Here is a 25,957-nt window from a genome sequence, read left to right on the forward strand (position 1 = left end):
GGGAACACAGGTACATAAGTTGATAAGGTGAAGAAGGCATGTGACATAGAAGAACAGGAATGCTACATGGCAACTTTATGAAACACTTGTTAGGCCACGCTTGAACAGTTCAGATCACCACACTATAGAAAGAATGTGATTGTGCTGGAGACAATTCAGAGAATTCGGAGGAAGTTCGCCAATGTGTTGTCATGATTTAGTTATGGAGAGACATTGGATAGGCTGGGCCTCTTTTCCCTGTTGGAAAAGAGGCTGGCAAGGTCCTAGTAGAAGTGTAAAATATTACTGGAGGCAGAGATAGGACAGATCAAGTGCAACAACCCTTTTATGAGAATGTGTGCTCAAATTAATAATGATTTTTTTTTAAAAACACCTTTTGCATGCATTGGTAGTTCTGAGCAGAGAGTATTAATGATTCTTGGCAGCAAGAATTTAAGGAATCCAGAAGAGCAACTGTTGAAGAGAAGAGGGGATGCAGGAAGGATCCTACTACCCAAGTGCCTGTATCCCAGCTGTCCCCGTGTCCTGACTCCTCCAGAGTCTGCAGACCCAGAACGGCCTCTACAGTCACCAACGACTCGCGCCGTCACCCCTGAGGACTCTTCACTCCTGATCTTCACAAGTGAAGAACCAGCCATCACTATCATTATTGATTAATAAATTAGTTACAATAATTATGGACTGTTTTAAGGAAACAGGACAATTCTTGTTGCTTATTTACTGTTTTACAATTTTAAAAAAAGAGCCTGATTGAAATAAACAAAGCACTTTAGAAAACCTGTTCAACAATTATTAATAGTAATTCCTTAAGAAAATTTTAAAAATAACATCATTTCTAAGTAGCTTTGGTTTTATATCTATTTACCATCCAAGTACTGATGTGTACATCAGGTTTGTGAGAACTTCAAATTGTATCATCCAATGTTACATGTTCTCGCAAGTGTCTAGCAGGTACCAACCCAGCGTGAGAAGTTTTCTGTGAAGACATCTCACTGTTCTTGAGTTGTAAAAAGCCATTTGGTGGTAAAGATAATCATTATGTACCTTTTTATTATGGGTGGGGTTTAAAGAATCAAACGATAGCCTGCATGCTGCGTGCCAACAAAATTCCTGTGTGTGCCATAGGTTTGTCATCCCTGGATGGTCAAAATCTTTTTCCCATGATAGGGGTATCAAAAAAGAGGGCATAGGTTTAAGAAGGAAAGTGTTTCAAAGGAGATTGAAGGATTAAATTTGTAAACAGCCTGGTTGATATCTGGGGCACAGTAGCAGATGAAAGATGGAATCAACTACAATTACTAGGCTTAAGAAGCACTTAGACCAACACTTTAAGTAGGCAAGGTGTAGAAAGATATAGACAAAACATTTGTAAATGCGATTAGTGTAGTGAGCAAACAGATCAGCATATATGTGGTGGGCCGAAAGGCTTGTTATGCTGATAAATGACTACGATTTTGATCTGTAATAGATTACATTGTGCAATTACATCTGTATCTTCATCTCGTGTGTTCAATCCAAGTGCACACAATTCATCCTCTCACTTTCTTTTAGCCACATGTTAGACTCATTCACTCACTACATTCAGTGTTCATTCATTCCCACAACATGTGTACTAGGAGCTGGGATCAAATTGGCACTTTGAGGAGTATAATGGTTGCAGGAATCCTTAAGAACGTAATGAGGAGTGCAAAAGAGAGGCAATAAGACATCCTTGACAGACAAGAAAGAAAGAGAATCCTAAAAGATTCTGTAAGTAATTTAAGTGCAAAAAGGTATGTGGGGGAGGGTAGGACCCCTTAATGAAAAGTATTATGATCTATGGGAAATGGGTGACAGCTTCAGTGAATACTTCGTGCCAGTACTTACCAGGGAGGAAGGCATGGAAGCTAGTGAGATCAGGGGAGTGAACTGTGATTTCTTCATCACCTTGATTCAAGCAGAGCAGTAAGTGCAAGCAGGGTGTCTGCACATTGGCCCAAATATTGGCACAGTGTGGGGTGCATCAGTACCTGGAGGAGTCTGCAATGTGACCATGCCCAGCAAGGTTGGTAAGCAAGGAGAGACTTGGATGGAAGGCCCCGCCTCAGATCACAGGGGAAGGCTGCAACACTCAACAAAATCACTGAGCCATGAGCTGGCCCTATTCTGTGGTTGCAAGGTGGAGCCAAAGCCTTTCTTCTGCTGAGGATGGCAGAGAAAAAAAACTAATGAATTCACACTAACATCTACACAAAGTATTTAAAAAACACACAGAAACCTTAGGAAAAAAATGGGTTTTAATGCAACATTTCGAAGTTGGATGAAGACACTGAATAAAGATCCAATTTCCAGGGTTAGAGTAAATGGATACTGTTCCAATTTCTTCAGGCTCAAAAGGAGAACCAGACAGGGAGTCCCCTAACCCTGATATTACTTGCCTTAAGCATCAAACCACTGGCTGAGTTAATAAGACAAAGTGAATAAATTGAGGGTATAACAGATAAAGGAGGTATAACCCATAAGATAGCTTTATTTGCAGATGACATTCTTCTCTTTATAAAGAACCCTCTTTCATCAGTTCCCCTGCTTATGCAATGTTTGAGAAGCTATGGAGAGGTCTCTGGATACAAAGTTAACAAAGCAAAATCTGAAGCTATGATGATTACAGGGACTTGGCCAAGCCAGCTGGATGAAGAAGTGACTTTTTGTTGTCCAAAACCAGGCTTTAGATATTTGGGGGTTAGTTTACCTCATAGTTCCTCTCAGCTCTTTGCAGCCAATTATGTTAAACTTATTAATCAAGTGAGGAGAGATCTTGAACATTGGGAAATGCTGATAGGTAGAGTAGAAGTGATCAGGATGAGTATTTTGCCCAGGTTTCTTTTTCTTTTCAGTGCTCTACCCATAATAGTTCCTATATCTACTTTAAATTGTTGGATAGACTTATCAGTAGGTTCATATGGCAGAAGAAGAGGCCCAGGGTGAGACTAAAAGTGTTATACTCAAATAAAAAAACAGGGAGGTTTAGCTTCACCTCATTTAAAGACCTATTATTGGGCTGCCCAATTAAGAGCAATTGTGTTATGGATCAGAGAAGACGTGGATTCAAGATGGGTTCACATAGAGCAAAATTCAATCGGTGAGTTATCAGTAGCAGCTCTTCCCTTTTTGACTCCAAACGTGTGGAAGAATGTTGAGACTCAGAATGAATGGGTTAACTATACATTGAAAGTATGGAATAGAATTAGGAAAAAATTAGATCTTCCAAGGACTATATCAAGGGCAGCCAGAATTGCATTCATTTCAGATTTTATTCCAGAAAGACTGGATTCTGGTTTTAACAGATGGGTGCAAAGAGGCCTGGTTCTTGTGGACCAAACGTTTGATGGTGAGGCGTTCAAATCTTTCTCCCAACTCCAAACTGAATTCGACCTTGTATCAAATGACTTTTATAGATTTCTCCAAATTATGACATTACCTTACATCACACAAAAAATGGAACAATCTTAAAATACAGCCAAATAACTTGGAAAATTTTTGGATAGAGATTATCATGGGTAGGTCGCAATCCCAGAAAATTCTATCTTGTCTATGTATAAAAATACACCTGGATACAATGGGTAGCACGTTAGATGTTAAACATAAGTGGGAATTGGAGGTAAATACCATAATAGAAGAGGAAGACTGGGAGAGGTCTTGGGAGTCATGGCATAAATGCTTGAATAATCCCAATTGGAGAAAATTTGCTTGGAAAATAAGGATAAAGTACTTTAAAACCTCGTTTAAAAATATCATTATACGCAGAAAAAAACAGCAGACTTTGTTGGAGAGGCTGTGGGGCTAGTGGGAGATTTTGCACATATATTCTGGGACTGTCCCAAATTGAAGGAATTTTGGTACAAGGTCACTGAGGAAATAAGAAGGATTTTAGTACACCCTTTGAACCTAGTCATTTAATTTCAGGCAACCTCCCACAGTCTGTATTAGAGAAGAATAACTATACATATTAAGAGTCTTGATTCTGATTGGTCATAAAATGATAACTGTCATCTGGCTTAAATCTCACCCACCCACCCACTTTGGAACAATGGATACAGAGAGTGAAAAAAGTGAACTGTATGGAAAATATCACTGCCAGTTTACAACTGCAACTGGACTCTTACTTGGAAAGATGGAACTCTGTTATAGTGTACCTGGCACAGTGAAAGGCCCATGCAGGGGCCTGGTAAAATGTAGGACTTGAGTTGATTTACTGAGGACTGTGATTTTATTTAAAATAGATGTAAATCTACATTGAGGGGTGATGTAAAGTATGTAGATCATGTGTATGTATGTGTTTGTATGTAATTGTATGTACGTGCTCTTTGTTTCTTCTTTCTCTTGCTCTTACCCGCTTCTACTCCGGTATTGTTAATATAGGTATCTACCATTGTGCAGTGAACTTTGGACTGATAGCCGATGCTTGTTTGTAGATAATGTGTTTGTTCAATAAAGTTTTAAAAAAAACAGCAAAGAGTTTTAACACTATTTCTGTGAAGTAAGAGGAATCCTCACCCAACCTTTGTGATGTTATCTTGCGTTATTGTCTCCTCGTCCAAACTGGATAGTCATCTGCATAGATCAGTAGAAATGATACTGGTGACAATTATTGCTCTCAGGATATCAGCAGAGCTTCCCACCGAAATTTCTGTGGTACTAACAAGGCAGTTTTTGGAAAATGGCCCAGCGACTGTGGAATTGCAGCAGCCAGCACTGGACCCTCACAAACTCAAACTTCTTTGTCTGTTCGTTAGGATTCTCTTGAGTTAGAGAATGACTTGCCTTCGCTCCTGATTTGTGTGATCCAAGATGGCTAATGAGGCCAATGTGGAAACTGCAGCCTCTTCCACAGATAGACAGGAGGCAACTGATGATAGCTTGAGATGAGTGTGCTTCAGCCACCATTTCCTCAGAGCCTCTCTGTGCTCCTAGTGCATAGCTTTGAATATCATGACTGCCATACCTGCAATACCATCCTGAAAGCTCCTTCTCAACTTTGGGCTACCAATCCCCAGGGATCCCCAGGAGTCAGTGTAGACATTGCATTTCTTCGAGGAAGCTTTGAGGACATCCTTAAATCTTTTAGTCTACAGTATCTACCTAGTAAATCCCTCCCATGGGAGAACCTGGAATTGTATTTCAGTTTCTGAATGCAGGATCAGACAAGCAAGCAACATGTTGGGTCCAGTGAAGCCAAGAGCATCCAGGGGGCATTAGTGCTGGAGATTTTGATCTGTGAAGCAATAGTGATGTTAACTTGTTTATCCAGGGACTCATTTGCTTTGGTGAGCAAATCAATGACATCTCAGAACTCAGCCTTTGAACATGAGCAAATAAAGCCACAAACTGCAAACTGCAGTTTGACAACAGAGTTTTGGATGATCTTTATTCTGGTGAAGGCACACAGCTGAACAGTAGCATGACACCATGGAAGTTCAGAGCACCAGTGGTTCATTATTGTCAAGTCAGGCATCTGCTAAGAAACACACCATGAGCCATAATTTTGGCAGCAAATGAATGAACCTTTTTGTGTTCAGCTTTCTGGTCTTCCAACCGTACCCTCTGACTCTGTATTACCAGGCTGTGAATGATATGAAATCTGTCTAAGTAGGTTAAATATCCAATATGGTGACCTCTGCAGCTCTCTGACTCTTTGATCATGTGTGTTGTGTATTTAATATTTCAGTGAAGTTTGAGTACTATTGTAAATATATATTTTGATTAAGCATTCCTTGTATGTTTAAACAATTCATTGCAGGTTTTATGTATTAATATGTGAGTGGCATTCATCATTATGTGCCTCACATAAAGTCAAAATGAAGTTAGACTCACATTCCTGCCTCCCTTGTTTTCCTTTCAATTGGACCTTATGTTTTGGAGTCACAAAACATAACAGTAGAAAGATATATTTTAAGAGCGTGTGTGTGTGTGTGTGTGTTTTTTATTTATTTATTAGTGATGGGCTTAACTGAGAGATTGCAAAGTTTGTAGAATCTTACATGAAAACATTTCAAAAATGGCTCCTAACTGAAGCACAACTTACATTTACAAAAGTAGTTAAAATTGCTGTATCATTAGAAACAGCAGGCAGAGATGCAATTAAGTTGCAGTCAGGAATAAAAGTAAGTGTGAGCAAAACAGCAACATCCAGACCAGCTGAACACTGGTGTTACTATTGTGACAGTGGTTCACATACACCAGACCAATGCAGCTTTAAAGGCAAAATGCAACAAAGTAGAACACAACAAAGACCATGATGGGCAAATAAAAATAAATGGACTGCATGGGGAATAGATAATGATAAAAAATTAGGCTGCAGTTTCAAAATGAGTACTAATCTGCATGCTGCCGATGAGAAACTTGATAATGATGAGAGTAACACAGGACTGAGTAGCCTTAAGATTTACAGTGTGAAAACTAACAACAGACAAGCAATATGGCTTACACCAGAAGTGAATAGCAAATTAATTAAAATGGAATTGGATACTAGCTCGCAGTTTCAATCATTTCACAAAATGAGTGTGAACGGTATATCTAAGATACTGAACTGAAGCCTGCAGACATCCAACTAAGAATTTACACTGGAGAAGAAATAACTCCTGTGGGAATGACATTCATAACAGTGAAATACAACAACCAACAAACCACACTGGGCTTGTATGTGGTAAAAACGGAAGGATCAACATTGAGGGGTCTCAATAAGCTGAGACAGCTACAACCTGATCGGAGAGCCATCCACCATTTGCAATGTCACATCACCTACAAAAGTGTCAACCGAAAATGAATTTAAAAAGGTACTAGATGACGCCACAGTTTCATTCAAGGATGGCACTGGAAAATTCAAACATATCAAGGGTAAAATAGTGTTGAATGAAAATGCCACACCCAAGTTTTACAAAGTCCGTCTGGTTCCTGATACCATCCGTGATAAAGTAGCCAACAAGCTAGATCATATGGAGACTGAAGGAATTCTTTCCAAGGTTAAGTGGAGCAAATGAGCAATGCCAGTGGTGTCTGTCAGGATCTGTGGTCATAGTAAGACCACCATCAACCCAGTAGTGAAAGTAAATCAATATCTTCTACCAGGATAGAAGATATCTTCACAGACATTTCTGAAGGAAAATACATCAGCACAGTGGACTTAGCTGAGGCCTACCTACAGATGGAGATGGAAGAAGAGTCCAAAGGGTTTCCCACTATAAACATTCTCAAATGCCTTTATTGTTATAATAGACTTATTTTTGGAGTAGCATCTGCACCTGCACTTTGGCGGAAAGATATGGAACAGGAATTGCAGGCTGCCCAGGGACTTGGTGTTACCTGGATGACATCATTGTTACTGCTGAGGATGACAAGGAACATCTCCAAAATTTAAAGGCATTGTTAAAAAGACCAGAAGATTATGGGCTCACAGCATGATGCACTAGGTGTGAATTCTTTAAACCAAGCATCACTTACTATGGTCACACCATTGAAACTCAAGGATTAATCAAGTGTGCTGAGAAACTTCAAGCAATGGACGTTTGATAGTCGCGGTCCTTTTTAGGATTTGTCAATTACTCTAACAGGTTCCTGCCAAACCTGGCCATTGTGCTGTGCACTTTGAATTCATTACTACAGATCAGGAAGAAATGGGAATGGACAAAGCAGTGTGAGGTGGCTTTTCAAAAGGTAAAGGAGATAGTGATATCAGGCACTGTTCTCACATGTTGTGATCCACATCATCCAGTGAAGCTTGCCATACATTGTTTGGGATATCAGAACCACTTCCCGTAGTCCCAGAGTCAACTCCTACAACCACCCAGAACCCCAGATTGTTTCGGAGTCACAAGCCTCACCTGCCAAGAAGAGTGACCACCCTTGTCAGGAAAGACATTATCCCACAGGAGTAAGAAATCTTCCACAGTGATTAAATCTGTAGGCCAGAATGGAAGAATTTAAAATTTACTGTGCTGTGAATGTCTATATAGTATACTGTGTTTATTTATATATATATATATATATATATATATATATATATATATATATATGACTAGAGAGCAGTACATTACATATTTGAGTTGAGATGCATTCTATGCAATTGTGTTGGAGTTTATAGCTAGACAGGGAGGAGTGTTGTGTATTTAATATTTCAGTAATGTTGTAAATACATTGTTTGATTAAGCACATGTCATCATGTCCCCACGTCATACATGCATGCCCTGCTTAAAGTAAAAACGAAGGGAGACTTGCATTCCTGGATCCCTTGTTTTCATTTCAATTAATTTTTATGTTTTGGAGTTTCAGAACATAACAATGTGCTCACGCAGGTTTGCTGCCGTAGCCACGTGGCCTTCTTGTCTTTGCCACCATCTTTTTCCATGCGGCTTCCAGCTCCGTTTACAGGCCTCCCAGTTTGGACCCACCTAGAATTGCAGGTACCTGTGTTCGATTGACTGCTTTTCATCCCACTTCATTTGAATTCTACACGCCACCCTCTCCACTGTGCAGACACACCTGCAGACCCTGTCTCAGTTTCTGCCCCAACTGGCAGGCTAAACAATCTACTGTTTATTCATCTTCACAGATGTTGCCTGACCTGCGGAGTTTTTCCAGTATCTTGTGTGTTACCCTGGATTTCCAACGGAATCTCTTGTGTTTATGATATGTTTCTACCACTGGATACCCATAAAGTTGCTTTCAAATATTCCAAGGTTATGTTTTATAGTCTCAGTGAAATTATTATTTCATTTCTGAAGACGACAGGAAAGTCGTTAGACGATCCGAGGCCAGTCCGTGCTTTTTTTCAGTTACTGCTGAATCTCTGTTCAAGTCCAACGCTTAAAGTTGACAGGTGCAAATTATAGATAGGGGAAAATGGGGCAACGACAGGCACAATTTAGTGGAAGAATGAAAAAGACTGCAAATGTACAACTGACTAATCAGTTCAAGCATCCTCGCCCCTGTAATTTTCATAGACATGTGGTGCTTTTAAGCAAAGCGTTGGCTCTCACTTCCTCTTCGAGTCTAACTTTGCAGTCAGTGCGGATGTGTGTGTTTTGTGGTAGTGCGCATGCGTGCAGAGGCGGCCAGCCGCAGAGTGAGCGTGCGCTGCGACTCGATCAGCCCGTCGGTCTGCACTGGGGAGAGCGGCAGCCTGGCAGCGCCCGTCCGTGGGAAAGCAGCCTGCGGGAGCCGCTCCCGCCTGCCATTAGCATGGGGATCCGCTCGGGGGTTACTTACACACTCGGTATCCTGTGTATCATTTTACTGGTAGTGAGCATTGCGCTCCTTGTCGCTCAAGTCTTTCCGAAAGCCGTCGAGAATTACGTTAAAAGGGTAAGGGGCTTGCGATCTGCAAATTTATTTTGCCAATCCTGCTTTCCACCTGCTTCATGCTTTTGGATATTCAGTTTTGTTTTTGAGGGGGCGTTGACGAGTGCACAGATTGTCTTCGTATGATGCTGATGTAGCGAAATTGGCAGTAGGGGTTGAGGCGTTCGTGATTACGTTACCAGACAATGGTTATACTGTCTGCTTTTGTTGGGCACTGTTCTCAACTTTAAAAACATCAGCCGCGCATGCTTATGAAACAACAGAATTAATCGAAATAATGTTGCAAAACAAACCTGCACTTGTGCAGTGCAAAGCTGATAATACATCTTTCTGTAGAAATACTCTCGCTTTTAAGTATTGTTTTCTTTTAATATGCGTGCTCAGTTTCGATTTTAATGTTTTTCTACTAACGTGCATGTAAGTGGGGAAGAGCGATGTAATAAAACATTTTGGACATGTGGAACTTGTAGGACAGCTGAGTCATTGTACTAGGCTGACTCAGAGCCCGTATTTAAAAAAAAATACATTGAGAACTTTTATATTTAAATTGTGTTTTATCGCAAATTAAGGGAAACATTGATAAACTGACTGGAAGCTTAGTTGAAAGCTCAACTTCACATATCCTAATTAGTATCAAATCCTGTTTATTTTTAGTTTTACTGTATTGCGATACCGTGCGGAATAGGCCCAGTTATCCCACAATTTAAACCTAGCCTAATCACAGGACAATTTATAATGACCGTTAACCTACCAACCAGCATTGTCTTTGGACTCCGGGAGGAAACCCACGTATTCACCAGGAGAACGTACAAACTTTACGGGCAGCTGCAGGAATTAACATACATGGGTTCACCGGCTACTGGTTAAAACACCCCTATTTTTCTGAGAGTGTTTTCAAGATCTTCCATCCTACTCCCAGCATTCTAAGGAAACTGCATCTAATTGTGGTCTCGTGATTTTAATTACTCCTCCATACCACATAACTATTTCGTATATCAACTGCACTGTACATGAAGTCAGCGTCATAATTTAATTGCTGACAATTGCTGTGGTTCCTAGAACAATGAAAAACATTTTTATTTGGCTGGATACCTGAGGGTTATTTGGTCTGTATTGGGTACTGAACATGCAAGTTGTGTTTTGTATCACTGGATGCCAAGGTTGTGAGCTTTTGAGGTTTGATCATCAAGGGATATGACACAGCTGTAAATCTGCCTAGAGCAGCCGGTCCTCAAAAACTGGAGGAGTTGCAAGCTTCAGTGACTGAGATGGGAGAGACCTGACATACAACAGCTGTTGCCTGGGTGCTTCACCAGTCGCAGCTTTTTGGGAGAGTGGCAAAGAGAAAGCACTATTTGGGGGCAGTGAAACTGGTATGAAATCTGAGCTAGAGTTTGCCAGAAGGCATGTGGGAGACTTTGAAGTCAGCTGGAAGAAGGTTCTATGGTCTGAAGAAACCAGAATTGCCCATCGGACTAAGCACTATGTTAGGCATAAGCCAAACATTACACATCATCAAAAACACACCACATCCCTACCGTGAAGCATGGTGATGGCTGTATCATGCTGTGGGAATATTTCACTGCAGCATGCCCTGGAAGGCTTGTGAAAGTGGAGGGTGAAATGAATGCAGTAAAATACAAGGACATTCTGGAGGAAAACCTAATGCAGTCTGCAAGAGAACTGCAACTTGAGAGAAGATTTATTTTCCAGTAAGACAATGACCCTAAACATAAAGCCAAAGCTACACAGGAATGGCTTTAAAAACAACAAAGTTAATGTCTTGGAGTGGCCAAGTCTGAGTCCAGACCTCAATCCAATTGAGAATTTGTGGCTGGTTTAAAAAGGGCTGTTCATTCACAATTCCCATGCAATTTGATAGAGTTTGAGCAGTTTTGTAAAGAAAAATGGGGGAAAATTGCAGCATCTAGCTGTACGAAGCGGATAGAGACCTATCCACACAGACTCAGGGCTGTAATTTTTGCCAAAGGTGCATCTACTAAATACTGACGTGAAGGGATGAGTAATTATGCAATCACTTATTTTGTGTCTAATAAATTTAGAACTATTTGTAGACATTTGTTTTCACTTTGACATGAAAGTCTTTTCTGTTGATCAGTGTCAAAAAAGCCAAATTAAATCCACCGTGATTCAATGTTGTAAAAAAAAATAAAACATGAAAACTTCGGGGGGGGGCGTGGTGGATACTTTTTATAGGCACTGAATATGAGCTTCTTGAGGAAATTTTCTGTTGTATGTCTATGCTAGCGATAACTCAATATTTACTTATTGAGATAGAGCATGGAGTAGGCTCTTCCAGCCCTTCGAACTACGTGGCCTAGCAACCCTGATTTACCCCTCATCTAATCACGAGGCAACTTACCAATTAACCTACCAACATTATTTTAATTTACTGGGTTATTGATGCATTAGTGAGGACCAAAGATTATGAGAGATAACATTGTTTTTGAAGATAATTGCTTACAAATAATTGAAGCTGATAATTATTTCAGCTTCACAAATCAAAGCTGAAATAATTAGTCAGCATTGGCAATGTGGAAGTCTGCTGTCTCTTGAGGTTTGGTTAATTGAGGTCTTCAATACCAGGAGTGAGATTTTTTTTCGTTAGTTGTGCTGTCAAGGGTTGCAGAGCAGAATAAGTTTAGAGGGATCATCTACATGAGCATATCTGCAGATGTTGGAAATCCAGAGCAACACAAATCCAAAGCTGGAGTTCCTCCAGCATTCTGTGTGTGATGCTTTGTAAAAGGATCATGACTGATTTACACTTTGCCCTATTATTCACTCAAGATTTAAGTTCTATGTAGAATGGCCTACTTGTTCTTGTGTTCTTAACAACTTGCGTTCTTGAGCAGATTTTGGCAATGGGATAGACCTTTTGTTTGGGGGAAGTAGTTGGGGTGCCAAATAAAAGCTCATCTTGCAAACTACATTTGAACTCATTTTAAAATGTCCACATGCATATGAAGAGGATTTCTTTTTTGCTTTTAACTTTTTATTGATTTGTTATTTCCTGGAAAAATAGTTGGGAGTCTTAACAGTTCATTAGATGGTAATGTCAATTAAAGCCACGTGAAAAGTGTTCCTGAAAAAAATTCATTGCCTCCTTTAGTGAGATTGGGAGTGATCAATATCACTTACTGATCACAGATCTGCTACCTATACTGATCTCTGGGAAAGATGATCACAAACTTTGTGTGTAATGCTGTATCAGTTGGACCTCTTCTCTGTGTGAATACAGGATATGATTATCATGGCACTTGAAGCTGTAACACTGCTTTCAAGTTCCCTCAATGTTTTGACTAAAACTTATTTTTAAAATATTCAGTACAGAAATTTTGTACTTGGCAAACAGAGCAATAACTTAAATTGGGATAATTCTTGTAACACATTAAAGTCATCAATAAATGTTAAGTACTTGTTCCTGTCTTTTTATAAATCCTGAAAGTTGTTGGAGCAAGGATCTAGTGATCTCTTGGAGTAATTTGGGTGAATATCAAAATGGATGTAGTTTGCTCTAAAATGTGAGCAAGAAAAGGATGTGTTAACATGGTTGGAATGTAGTTGGACCAAATGGTGTTTGGTATTATAAAGATGGAATTGCATCTTTAGAAAGAGATGAATGGTCTAATTCTGCTCCTATATCTTCATAAGTTTCAGAGTCCCAGACTTTGGAACACATTGATCTGCCCATCAGTGCATGAGCAAGTCATGTGGCATATCCTAAACAGTATTGAGATGACATCACACCGAGAGTTTGATTTGTATGAGTGGAGACTAGTTCCGCCAGAATGACTTATTTACTATAAAATTGAATGCAAAAAGCTGTTTTGTTTTTGCTTTCACTTGTTGAAATAGTGAGCAGAGATGATCTCAGCTATAATTTGTTTATTCCTGTTGGTGGGCTGAAGTGATTATCACTAACACAGGAGGTTGGAGGTTAAGTTTATTTGTGTTGCATTCTGCACATGCAAAACTGGCCCAGGATGGTGCTGAAGCACTACTGAAGGATTCTGTCTTAACTGAAGAAAGTTTTTTGGAACAATTGGAATATCCTGCATTTAATGTTAACCTACTGCATTCATAGCCCATTTTGCAAGAATATGCGATTCTGTGAACGCGAAAAAGAAACCCGGATGGTAGTTTGCCTCCCATGTGCCAGAGTCCGAGATGTTTCTGAATGCATCCACAATATCTTGAAAAGGGAAGGTGAGTAGCCAGAAGTCATGGTACATATTGGTACTAGTGACATGGGTAGAAAAAGGGAGGAGGTCCTGAAAACAGAATACAGGGAGTTGGGAAGGAAGCTGAGAAGCAGGATTTCTAGGGTAGTAGTCTTGCTGCCTGTGCCGCGTGACAGTGCAAATAAGGACAGAATGAGGTAGTAGATAAATGCCTGGCTGAAGAATTGGAGCAGGTGGCAGGGATTCAGATTTCTGGATCATTTGGACCTCTTCTGGAGCAGGTGTGACCTGTACAAAAGGGATGGGTTGCACTTAAATCCTAAGGGGACCAATATCCTTGTGGGCAGGTTTGCTAGAGCTGTTGGGAGTAGTTTAAACTAATATGGCAAGAGGATGGGAACTAGTATGATAGTTGATGATAAGCCAGCAGGTTTACAGGTAGACGATGTAATATGTAAGGAAAGACAAGCCTATGATTGGGTACAACTGCAGACAGACCAAAGAGTTAAGTTGTATCACAGAGGCAAAATTCATAAGGGCGAAGAATGCAGGACTGAAGCAGCTGTATTTAAATGCACATTGCATTTGGAATAAGGTGGAGAACTCGAGGCACAATTAGAGATTGTGGGCATCACTGAGTCCTAGCTGAAAGAAGGTCATAGTTAGGAGTTTAACATCAAAGGATACACTTTGTATTGAAAGGACAGCCAGGAAGGCATAGGTGGTGTTGTGGCTCTATTGCTAAGAGCTGGAAAGAGGTGACATGGGGTCAGAGAATGTGGGATCTTTGTAGGTGGAGTTAATAAACTGCATGGGTTAAAAAAACATTATAGGAAGTGTATGTAGGCCTCCAAATAGTAGCCAAGATGTGGGGTTGAGATTGCAAAGGGAGCTGGAAAGGGCACGTAATAAGGGTAATGTCACAATTGTAATGGGGGACTTCAGTGTGCAAGAGGATTGGGAAAATCAGGTTGGTGTTGGATCGCAGGAGCGGGAACTTGTTGAATGCCTATGAGATAGCTTTTTAAAGCAGCTTGTGCTCGAGCCTACTTGGGGAAAGACTATTTTAGATTGGGTGTTGTCTAATAACCCGAATCTTGTTAGGGAGCTTAACATGAAGGAACCCTTCAGAGATAATGATCATAATATGATTGAATTCATACTGTAATTTGAGAGGGAGAAACACAAGTCAGATGTTTCAGTATCGCAATGGAATAAAGGGAATTACAGAGGCATGAGAGAGGAGCTTGCCCAGGTGGATTGGAGGGGATACCAGCGGGGATGGTGGCGGAACAGAGGTGGCTGAAGTTTCTGGGAATAGTTCGCAAGGTACAGGATAGATATGTCCCACAGAAGAAATAGTTCTTAAATGTCAGGGCTAGGCAACTGTGGCTGACAAGGGAAGTTGAGGACTGCGTAAGATCCAAGGAAAGGGCATATAAGGTAGTAAAAGTGAGTGGGAAGCTGGATGATTATAAACTTTTAAAATCTAAAAAAAGGCAACTAAAAAAGCTTTAAGAAGGGATAAGATGAAATATGAGGGCAAACTAGCTGATAATATAAAGCAGTTTACTAAGTTTTTGTTCAATTATATAAAGAGTAAAGGGGAGGTGAGAGTTGATATAGAACCACTGGAAAATGTTGCTGGTGAGGTAGTAATGGGGGACAAAGAAATGGCAGATGAACTGGTGTACTTTGCATCTGTCTTTACTGTTGAAGACATTAGCTGTATGCCAGAGGTCAGTGAGTGTCAGGGAACAGGAGTGAGCACCTTTGCTGTTATAAAAGAAAGAGTTGGGCAAACTGAAAGGTTTTGAGGTGGATTAAGTCACCTGGACTAGATAGACTACATCCCAGAGTTCTGAGAGAGGTTGCTGAAGAGATAACAATACATTGGATGCATCACTTAATTCTGGCATGGTCCCGGAGGATTGGAAAATTGCAAATGTCACTCCACCCTTTAAGAAGGGAGAAAGACAAAAGTGAGGAAATTATAGGCTAGTTAGCCTAGACTCAGTGGTTGGGAAAGTATTGGAGTCTATTATTAAGGGCAGGTTTTGGGTTACTTGGAGACTAATGATAAAATAAGTCAAAGTCAGCATGGTTTCTGTAAGGAGACACCCTGCCTGACGCATCTGTTAGAATTCTTCAAGGAAGTAACAAGCAAGGTGGACAAGGAGAGACATTGGATGTCATTTACTTAGATTTTCAGAAGGCATCACAGGAGGCTGCTTAATAAGATAAAATCCTATGGTGTTACAGGAAATAAACTGGCGTGGATGGAGGAATACTGACAGGCAGGAGGCAGTGAATGGGAATCAACAGGGCCTTTCCTGGTTGGCTGCCAGTGACTAGCAGTGTTCTTTGGGGGTCACTATTGGGGCTGCTGCTTTTCACACTTTATCGTGAGTTGGATTATAGAATTGATGGATTTGTGGCAAATTTGTGGATGATATGGAGATAGGTGGAGGGGTAGGTAGTGCCGAGGAAGCAATGTGATTGCAGCAGGACTTAGACAAATTGGAAGAATGGGCATAAAAGTGGCAGATGGAATACAGAGTTGGGAAATGTACGATTATGCATTTTGGTAATAGGAACAATAGTGCAGACTATTATCTGAATGGGAAGAAAATTCATACATCAGGGTTGCAGAAGGATTTGGGAGTCCTTATGCAAGACTCCCAGAAGGTTACTTTATAGGTTGAGTCTGTGGTAAAAAGGCAAATGGAATGTTGTCATTATTTCAAGGGGAATAGAATTTAAAAACAAGGGGATAATGCTGAAGCTTTATAAGACACTAATCAGGCCGCCAAGTAGAGTATTGCCAACAGTTTGGGGCCTGATATCTCAGTAAGGATTTATTGTCATTGGAGAGTCCAGAGGAGGTTCACGAGGATGATTCCAGGAATGAAGTGGTTAACTTATCAGGAGCATTTGGCAGCTTTGGGTCTATACTCACTGGAATTTAGAAGAATGCATGGGAATCTCATTAAAACCTACGGAATATTGAAAGGAACTAGGAAAGGTGGTTGTGGAGAGCATGCTTCTTCTGGTGGGGGTACGCAGAACTAGAGAGCACAGTATCAAAGTTGAGGGGCATCCTTTTAGAACGAAGTAAGGGATTTTCTTTGGCCAGAGACTGGTGAATCTGTGGAATGCTCTGCCACACACTATGGTGGGGTCCAATTCTGTGGGTATATTTAAAATGGAAGTTGATAGACTCCTGATTGATCTGGGCATCGAGGGATATGGTGAGAGGGCAGGTGTATGGAGTTTAATGAGATTAGGGATCAGCCATGTTGAAATGGCAGAATGGACTCGATGGGCTGAATGGCTGAATTCTGCTCCTATGTTTTATGGACGCATTTATTGTGTTGTGTTTTCTAACTCCAGAAACTAATTGGAAGAGCTGGGATCTGCTTAGTTTTTCTTCTCCTTTTGGCAAGGTGCTCATATATGACATGGTAGTATGATGTATGCCATTCATGTGCTTCTTGCATATAAATCCATAATGAATTGTGTAAACAAAGAATGCTGAATCAAACAATATATTTACAATATTACTGAAATATTGAATATACTGCACTCCTCCCTACTTAACTATAAACTCTTAACTCGATATAGAATGTATTTCAACTTGTATACAAATATACATACAGAATACTATGTAATGTGACTACTATGTAGGCACCCACAGCATAGTAAATTTTAAATTGTCCCATTTAGGCCTAAAGATTTAATTGCTGTGGAGGATTTCTTACTCTTGTGGGGTAATGTCTTTCCTGACAGGGGGGATCACTGCTTGGCAGGTGAGATTTGTGGTTGTGAAACAATATCAAACCCTGAGGCCTCCTCTATGGTGATGGTAGGGGTTGACTCTAGGACTGCACTAAGTGGTCCTGACAGCTCTGAAGATGTTTTTCCTTGAACAATTGACACTGTTCTCTGCAATTGATTGATATGGTGTCCCCAAATGACATCAGAAGCAATCTCCACTTTGCAGGAGTGGTTCAATTCTGTTCTTAGTCTTTCCAAGTACCCTCCTTTGATCACCTCTGTCGTACCTTGCCAAGAGAGTTGTCCAAGAGTGAAACATTGAATCTCCTTGTTTGAGGAGCCCTCAGTTTGTCTCAGCTGCTTGTCCTGCATGCTCCTGAGTTTAAGGAGATCAAAGAACAGCATAGCTGGTGAGTTGTTGGTTGTGGAATGTGATGATTATGATATGCAAGGAGGAAATTGGGGAGCTTCTGATGCAGTATTAGTGCAGTGTGTTCTACTGACGCTTGCAGACTCTGGACAAACCTTCCCACCAAGCCATTTGTAGTTTGGTGGTACGGTGCAGATGTAATGTTTTATTCCTTTCATTTTCAGGAATGACTGAAGCTTGTCTGCAACAAACTGTGGCCCATTGTCACTGACTAAGTGTTCTGGAACACCAGTCCTTGAGAAGAGGCTTCTCAGCACACTGGTGTGCGAGGCTGTAATGGAGGCCATTGGGAACTCTTCTGGCCACTTTGTAGCTACATCCACTCTAGCAAAAAAGATTATGCCTATGAATGGTCTGGCAAAATCCACATGAATCCTCTGCCAGGGCAATTCGGGCCATTCCCAGAGATGGTGATGTCCTGAACAGCGCATGACAAGCTGCTCGATCTGATCTTTCCCTGGCCACATAACAAAACTTTCAGCCAATGCTTTGATTTTTGGCTATACCTAGCTGACCAGCATGTAGCTCCTCCAACACTTCAGCTCTATGCTTGGATGGTACAACAGTTCTTATCTCCACGTAAGGAAAGGGGTTGACGATCAGAAACACGGGTAAACTCTCTCCCATACAAGTACTGGTTAAATCGTTTTGCACCTCAAGCCAGACTTGAGGACTCTTGTCAATCTGGGCATAATTTTGCAGTGGTAAGAGAATGTGATTTATTGGGGTATTCACTTCCATCACTCATAACATGTGACATGACTGCACCTGTCCCATAAGGTAAAGTGTCACAAGCAAGCTTCACTGGATGGTATGGATCATAATGTGTGAATAGTGCCTGACACCGTCGTAGCTTTCTGCCGGAGTGCACGTGCAGATACTGCTCCAAAAATAAGCCTATTATACCAATAAAACTCTTTGTGAAACACTTCGGGCTCTTCTTCCATCTCCATCTGTTAGTAGGTCTCAGCTAAGTCCACTTTGTTTTCCTCCAGAAAAGTTTGCAAAGGTATTCTCTCTCTCTGCTGGGCAGTGGGTATTGATCTACTTTCAGTGCTGGGTTGATGGTGACCTTAAAGTCACCACAGATCCTGACAGACCTGTTCTTCTTTGGCTACTGGGACTGCTGGCATTGCCTGTGAGCTTCATGCAACCCTGGAAAGAATTCCTTCAGACTCCATACGATCTAGCTCACTGGCTACTTTGTCACAGATAGTATCAGAAACAGGACAGGCTTTGTAAACCTTTGGTATAGCATTTTCATTTAACACAATTTTCCCCTTGATCTGTTTGAGTTTTCCAGTGCTATTCTTGAACACTTGTGGAATCATTCAGTCATCATCACCATCAGGTGCTGTGCCCAGTTTGAGCTTTGACTGCCATGGCCCACACACTCCTGTTTCGGGTCAAGTAGATCAATTCATTGGTATTCATTTCCAGTTGTCTTTTGCAATCTCCATCATCAGTTGTCTTTTACAGTCTCCATCAGTTGTCTTTGTCTTCCTCTTGCTTTCTTCCCTTCAATCTTTCCCATAATTACCATGCATTCTAACTCCTCTTTCCTAATCACATGTCCAATGAAGTTACGTTGCCTTTTCATGATCTCACACATTATTTCTCTTTTTGTGTTTGCTCTGTTCATGACATCCTCATTAGATATTCATTTTGTCCATGATATTCTTTGCATCCTCCTCAAAAACCACATCTCTGCTGCTTCAATTCGTTTCCTCATGTTACCAGATATTGTCCAACATTCTGAGCCATATAACATAACTGGATAAACGTAACATTTCGGTACTCTGAGGAGGGTTGGTCATGCCTAGTTTAGTGTTAGTCAGTATACTCTTCATTCTCGTAAAGGTGTCTTTTGCTATCCCTATTCTTCTTTTGATGTCCAAGTCGCACCTGCCATCTGATGTCACCCAGCTTCCTAAATAGCAAAAGTTCTGTACTTGTTTTATGTCTTCCCCGTTTATTCTCAGCCTGCAGATAGGATTCTCCTTTTTGGATATCACCATACATTGTCTTTTTGCAATTGATAGATAGACCCAGTTTTCCACTTTCTTCAACAACTATATCAATTAAGTTTTGTAGTTCTTCTGTACTTGCAGTTAACACTGTGTCATTCACATATCTGAAATTATTAATGTTTTCACCACCAACTTTGATTCCCAAGATGTCTCTTATTTTTTGTAATATAGTTTCACTGTACACATTAAATAAATCGGGAGAAAACACACCCTTGTCTAACACCTGTCTTGATTTTCGTAAACTGACTCACTTCTCCATCTATTCTTACAGCGGCAGTTTGTTCCCAGACAGATTTCTGATTAGGCCAAGGTCTTTCAAATCTAGATCTAGAGTTTTCTGTAGTATTTCAAATAACTTATTGTGCTTCACTTTATCAAATGCTTTTGTGTAGTCGATAAAACAAACAAACAAATCTTTTTGCACTTAAATAGCTCGTTCTGATAGTATCCTTAACATCAATATTGCCTTTCTTGTACCTTTGTCTTTCACAAAACCACATTGTTCTTTACCTATTTCAGCTTGCATCTTACTTTTAGCTCTTGTCATCAAAATTCTTAGAAGTATCTTGGTGATATGACTCAATAAACTTATGGTCCTATGTAATAAGTTCATTCAGTACTTTTCTTAATTTGCATTCAGTTGACTCTATTGCCGGGGATGTGGCATGCAAATGGTGGATGGATCTCCTATCCAGTTGTAGTTGACTCAGCCAATCATAGCCCCACAATGCCAGCCTTCCTGTCTACACCACATATGTTGTTCGCTGTATTTCACTGTTCTGAATGTCTTTCCCTCAGGAGCTGTGTTTTCTCCATTATTAAGTTCTTAGATAAATGCAGGCTTCAGTTCAGTATCTCTGAAATGCCATTCAAACTCATTTTGTGGAATGGCTGATACACCCGAGATAGTGTCCAATTCCATTTTAATCACTTTGCTGGTCTGTTTGTTAGTTCTCACAATGTAAATTTCAAGGCTACTCAGTCTTGTGTCACTCTCATCATTAGCAGATTTTTCATCAACACTATGCAGTGTAGTGCTCTTACTGAAATTACAAATTGACTTTCTAATCTTTATCTCTTCCCTGTGCAAGCCATTTATTTTTGTAGCCCAACATGCTCTTTGTATATGTCCTACTTTGTTGAATGTTCTGCAAGTTTCACCTTTAAACCTGCGTTGGTCTGGTCTATGTGAGCCCCTGACACCATGATTACATATTTTGTTTGGCCAGGCAGGCGTTTCTATTTAGACATTGCAGTTTATGCTCGCTTTCATTCCTGACTGTAACTCAATTGCATCCCTGTCTGCTGATGGGGATTTCAGCTACTCTTTTAAATGTGAATTGTACTTCAGTTGGGAGCCATTTTTGAATGTTTTCTCGTAAGATCTCTTGGTGCATCATTAAACCCATCACAGAACTGGCAATGCTCAGGCAATTCTTCAATTCAGCCATGTATGCTGAAATAACTCTCCTTCTGTGTTCTGTGATCAACAATGGTTTTGGTTCTAAATGTTCCTGCATTACTTTCATGATATCAGCAAAGTTCAGCTGGTTTGGCAGGAGCAGTTAAATTTCTAAGCAAACAGTATGATTTTCCACCTGTTGCACTCTGCTGCATTGACATCCGCTTTTCATTAGCTATTTCAGTTCCTTCAAAATATTGCTCAATTCATTCAATATCACATCTTGTGATGCATATTTCATCAATGTGCTCCTTATGATTGAGTGCCTGGATTTTGTAATCCTGCCTCTTGTGATTTAATAGCCTGCCTGTACTCATTGTCCCATGCTAAAGAATATTAAAAAGCTTTCTTGAATGTTTTGTTTCCAAGAATTTAGGAATATTTATAACAGGAGGAAACTGGAAATAGGGTGGTGGTGAAAGAAAGGATTCACATTGGATTTGATTTCCATCAATCATGTTCAGAGTTGAATATTTTGTAATCAGTGGCATAAATTTTATTCATATGGAATATCCTAACATGTATAATCTTGTCCCTGTCAAAAGCAGCACATTATTAAAAAGTCAGCCAGCTCTCTTGACCTGACGCAGTGGTTGTGAATGCTATCTTGTTTGGGCTTGTTGTGGAAATGCTGCTACCGAGAGAGCAATATCAAGTTAAAGTAATGCACCTTCCTTGCACTAAAAGCTGTTACCCATTTGTATGGAGATTTTTATCTCGAAAGCAATTTTAAGTTGGCACGTTCAGTGTACTTAGCCGGCTCCATCTGTGCCATCCATGCTGGGTTGAGCGTCGAGCTAGCAACTCGGCCTTGTAAAAATAAGAAAGCCTGCTTTACAAAAAAGCCGTCGTGATGGCGTCCTGATGACTCCACTCGGAGTTCAGGGCTTTCTTCTTCTTCTACAGAGTACTTAAATGAATAATGTAATTCTTAATTTAACATTATTGGAGCTCAGCTGTCCTTTTAAGTTTCATCAAAATTGATTAAAAAAAACTCCTTGGATTGACTTATTTTGGTCCTGGGTGGGAGGAAAAATGAACTTCTGTGATCTCTGTCCCAGTCAGACTGTTCCCCACTTGTGATTTAATAGGTGAAGCCAGGTGAGGGTGATGGTTGGTGGGGGAGTGGAGACAAAGTGAGAAGCTGAGAGGTGATGGATGGACAAGGTAAAGGGATGAAGAAGAAGGAATCCGATAGGAGACTGAAGTGGACCATTGGAGGAAGGGAAGGAGGGACACCAGCAAGAGGTGATAGGCAGGTGAGGAGAAGAGTTTGGAGTAATTGAGAAGAGGAGCCAGAGTGAGGAATGGAAGAAGGGAGAGGGGATAATTACTGGGAGTTGGAGAAATTGGTGTTTGTGCCATCAGGTTGGAAAAAGGGAGAGGGGATAATTACTGGGTGTTGGAGAAATTTGTGTTTGTGCCATCAGGTTGGAGGCTACCCAGATGGAATATATGGTGGTGTTCCTGAGAGTGGCCTCACAGCAGTAGAGATGACTGGGGACTGGCATGTTGGAATGAGGACTGGAATTTTAAGTTGTGGCCACCAGGAAATCCTGCTGGTTTGGGATGGATCAAAAGTGCTCAACAAAGCGGTCCCCCAATTTGTCTGGTCTCATCGATGTAGAGGAGGCCACATAAAGAGCAGCAGATGACCCTGGCAGACTTGCTGGTGAAGTGTCGCCTCACCTGGGAGGACTGTTTGGGGCCCTGAATGACGGAAAAGGTGGAGGTGATTGGACAAGTATAGCACTTCTTCCACCGGCAGGGATAAGTGCCAGGAGGGAGATTAGTGCAGAGGAATGAACTGACAAGGGAATTTTGGAGCGAGGAATCCTTGCAGAAAGTGTAGAGGAGGGAGGTAAATATGTGTTTGGTTGAAGATGGTGTATGATGTGCTGGATATGGAGGCTCATGGGGTGGGAGGTAAGAAGAAAAGGAACTCTGTCCCCTTTAAAGCAGAAGGAAGATGGGGTGAGGGTGGATGTCACCCCATGTCAACCATTGTGTTTGTGTAAAACAGTGTGAGATCTTGAAATATGGAAACACCAAGCTATTTTGTAAGTGTGGGTAATGCAAACATCCCACCTCTCCCAGAACTTCCGGGAGTCTCCCGCATATTAATAGTGGCTCCCTGATGCCCGCAAATTATATACAATATCATGGAAATCAATTTTTTTGAGAGTGAGCGAGAGTAAAGCGTGAGAGAGCAACCATGAGAGAGAGCGCGCACGAGAGAGAAAGCACGCGAGAGCGAATGCAAGCGAGCACGCGAGTGAGCGGGAGAGAGAGCGAGCGAGAGCGCTTGAGAGCGCGCAAGTGACCACGAGAGAGAGAGAGAGCGAGAGCGCGCCATGGCAGAGTGTTACAAAAAAATATAAAACGTACGTCACCCCAGACTACACTAAAGTGTACCCCTGCCTAATAGGGGTCAAAATAATGACAGTGTTGCTTGCTGCACTGTTTGCAACAGTGATTTTTCTATTGCCCATGGTGGGTTAAGACTGTAAAAGACATGTTGAGGTGAGTTTAACAGGTGTCATTCGTTCATTAGCATAGCTAACGTTATTTAAACTAGCTGGCCAGCTGCTAAGGAACTATTCTATCGCAGACATCCCACCTCTCCCGGAAGTCTCCCGCAAATTGATGGTGCTACCCCCCTGAAATGAGTTTTTGCAGGGTGGGATGTCTGGTAATGAATGGCTAGTAATCAATTTAAAATTCAGTGGATTCCAATTAATTGGGATACACTTAGGACCAGTACATTTTGGCCTAATTAGCTGAAGTTTAATGGACATAAGGTATTTTTAAAAAAAAAACAAATTTTAATTGAGTAACAAATTGTGTATTTAAAAGAAATGCAGAACAGATTAGAATGCTACCAACACTATTACAATACTATAAAACGGTATTAGTTAATAGATATTGATGGAGGAATTAACCCAGTGTATGCTGCCATGTTCTTCTAACTAAATGAACAAATCAAAGCAGACATCTAGAGCAGAAATGGACTGCCTTCACACAATGCTTTTGATGATTGTATCCTCCAAATCATTTTCATTGTAACATTCAAGGTGATTGTCGATACCTTAATTCTTTGTAGTTCCTAACTTGTTGAAGTAGTGAAATCATTTCATTTTCAGTCCTGCCTGTGTTTGGGATCTCCAAGCCTGAATGTTTGAAATCACAGGGAGCAAATTGTCTTGCTGCTCATTTCTTGCGATCTATCAGTGACATAAATCGTTGTTATTTGAACACAAACACGCAATTGATACTTTAAAAACTGTTCACGCTAAGCAAGACTGCACTAGTTAGAAACTGTTTGGCAGCAGTCTCCTGTCCCAATTAAGTGGCATAGTGGCCCAGATAAATGGAATCCTGGCTATTTTCTTGATTAGTTTTTGTTCTTTGGGAGTTGTCCAAAAGTGGCCTGATTAATCAATAGTCTAATTAACCAGAATCCACTTATCTGTAATAATTTCTTTAAATATTAACTACAACATGTATTTATTTAAATTGGGTCACATTTGTATTTTGATACAGATGGTATTGTATCTGTTTAAGGACGCTTCTTGTATGCTATAGAGGGAGTACAATAAGGATTCACTGGACGGCCACCTGTAGTGTGAGTCTGTAGGCCAGGCCTCTCGAGTTTAGAACAAGGAAATTGTCCCATTAAGATGTACAGTAGAACCTTGATAATCTGGCACTCTGCTGCTGAAGTGGCACATTTTCCAGGCTTTTGGATATTACTGTACTCCTACTGCATTTAAATGCATTACTCTCAATGCATTTAATTCATTCTTGATCTACAGTAGTATAATAAAGTTTCCAGTGAAGCTGGTGAGTAAAGGCAGCAAAGGAAAAGGGATCCGGATGACTGGTTGGTCCAGGGGCCAGTCCATTGGGATTTCTGAACAGCAGGATCATGAATATTGAGTTCTACTTGTAGCCCCCGGTAAGCCTCAGGCTCGCTCAGCTCACTTTCATCTAGGGGGAGCAGCCTTCGGCCCTGTCAAGACACTTTATAGATCTTACTGGAACTATGTAATTAATAGAGATACAATATAAAAGGAAAGTAAAAGGCGCCAAACTTATCAAAGGTCAACCACTTCGTGCACAACCATTGGAGCTCAATTAACGGAGTCGTCTTTCCACCATTCGATCTCATCAACCCGTCGCCTGGGACCAATCATGGTGGTCGACCAGAGCATGTCCAGCATGTCCTTCCTCTTCGGTTCTCCTCCCAAAAAGCCCTGGGCCTCGGACTCCCTCTTGGTTCCAATCCTCGCCCAGCTTGCAGCATCTCTCTCATTGTATCTCTTCTCTCTGTCCCCATCGCGCCTTCTCCCCAAAACCTGTGAAAACAATGGCTTACAGACACAAGAAAGAATAACATCTATCCCAATTGGTTAGCAAATGAATACAATTCCCGTTATTGGTAATTATAACCCAAACAAGCTGCTACCGTAAACTCAGTTAATATTACAGAGAAGCCATTTTATTATAACATAACAAAGAAGCCATTTTATTAACCTTAGCAAATAACATAAAAGAAGAAACCCCTAACATACTATACAGGGTAACAGGGTAAATCCTGGTCTGAAGAATTCTAGAGCTTCATGGAGTGTGTCATTTAGGGCAAATGTGGAGATTATATTTTCACTCTTGGAATGCTCAGTTGTTGATTGTATTCGACACCATTCAATTGATTTCTTAA

General features: G+C 40.8%; 1 protein-coding gene across 2 annotated transcripts in view; it reads left to right on the plus strand.

Annotated features, from left to right (window-relative positions):
• The first annotated feature begins 9,077 nt into the window (after positions 1-9,077).
• LOC140195181 (lysosome membrane protein 2-like) overlaps positions 9,078-25,957 on the plus strand; it is a 56,904-nt gene continuing 40,024 nt past the window's right edge. The window contains exon 1 of one of the 2 annotated variants that reach the window (XM_072253079.1): positions 9,078-9,336. In XM_072253079.1, the coding sequence (XP_072109180.1) occupies positions 9,214-9,336 (123 nt within the window). In that variant the 5' untranslated portion in view covers positions 9,078-9,213. The remainder of the gene's footprint in view (positions 9,337-25,957) is intronic. The other variant, XM_072253078.1, reaches the window with a different exon arrangement.

This window comes from Mobula birostris, chromosome 3 (assembly GCF_030028105.1).
Source record: "Mobula birostris isolate sMobBir1 chromosome 3, sMobBir1.hap1, whole genome shotgun sequence".
NCBI classification, from domain to species: Eukaryota; Metazoa; Chordata; class Chondrichthyes; order Myliobatiformes; family Myliobatidae; genus Mobula; species Mobula birostris.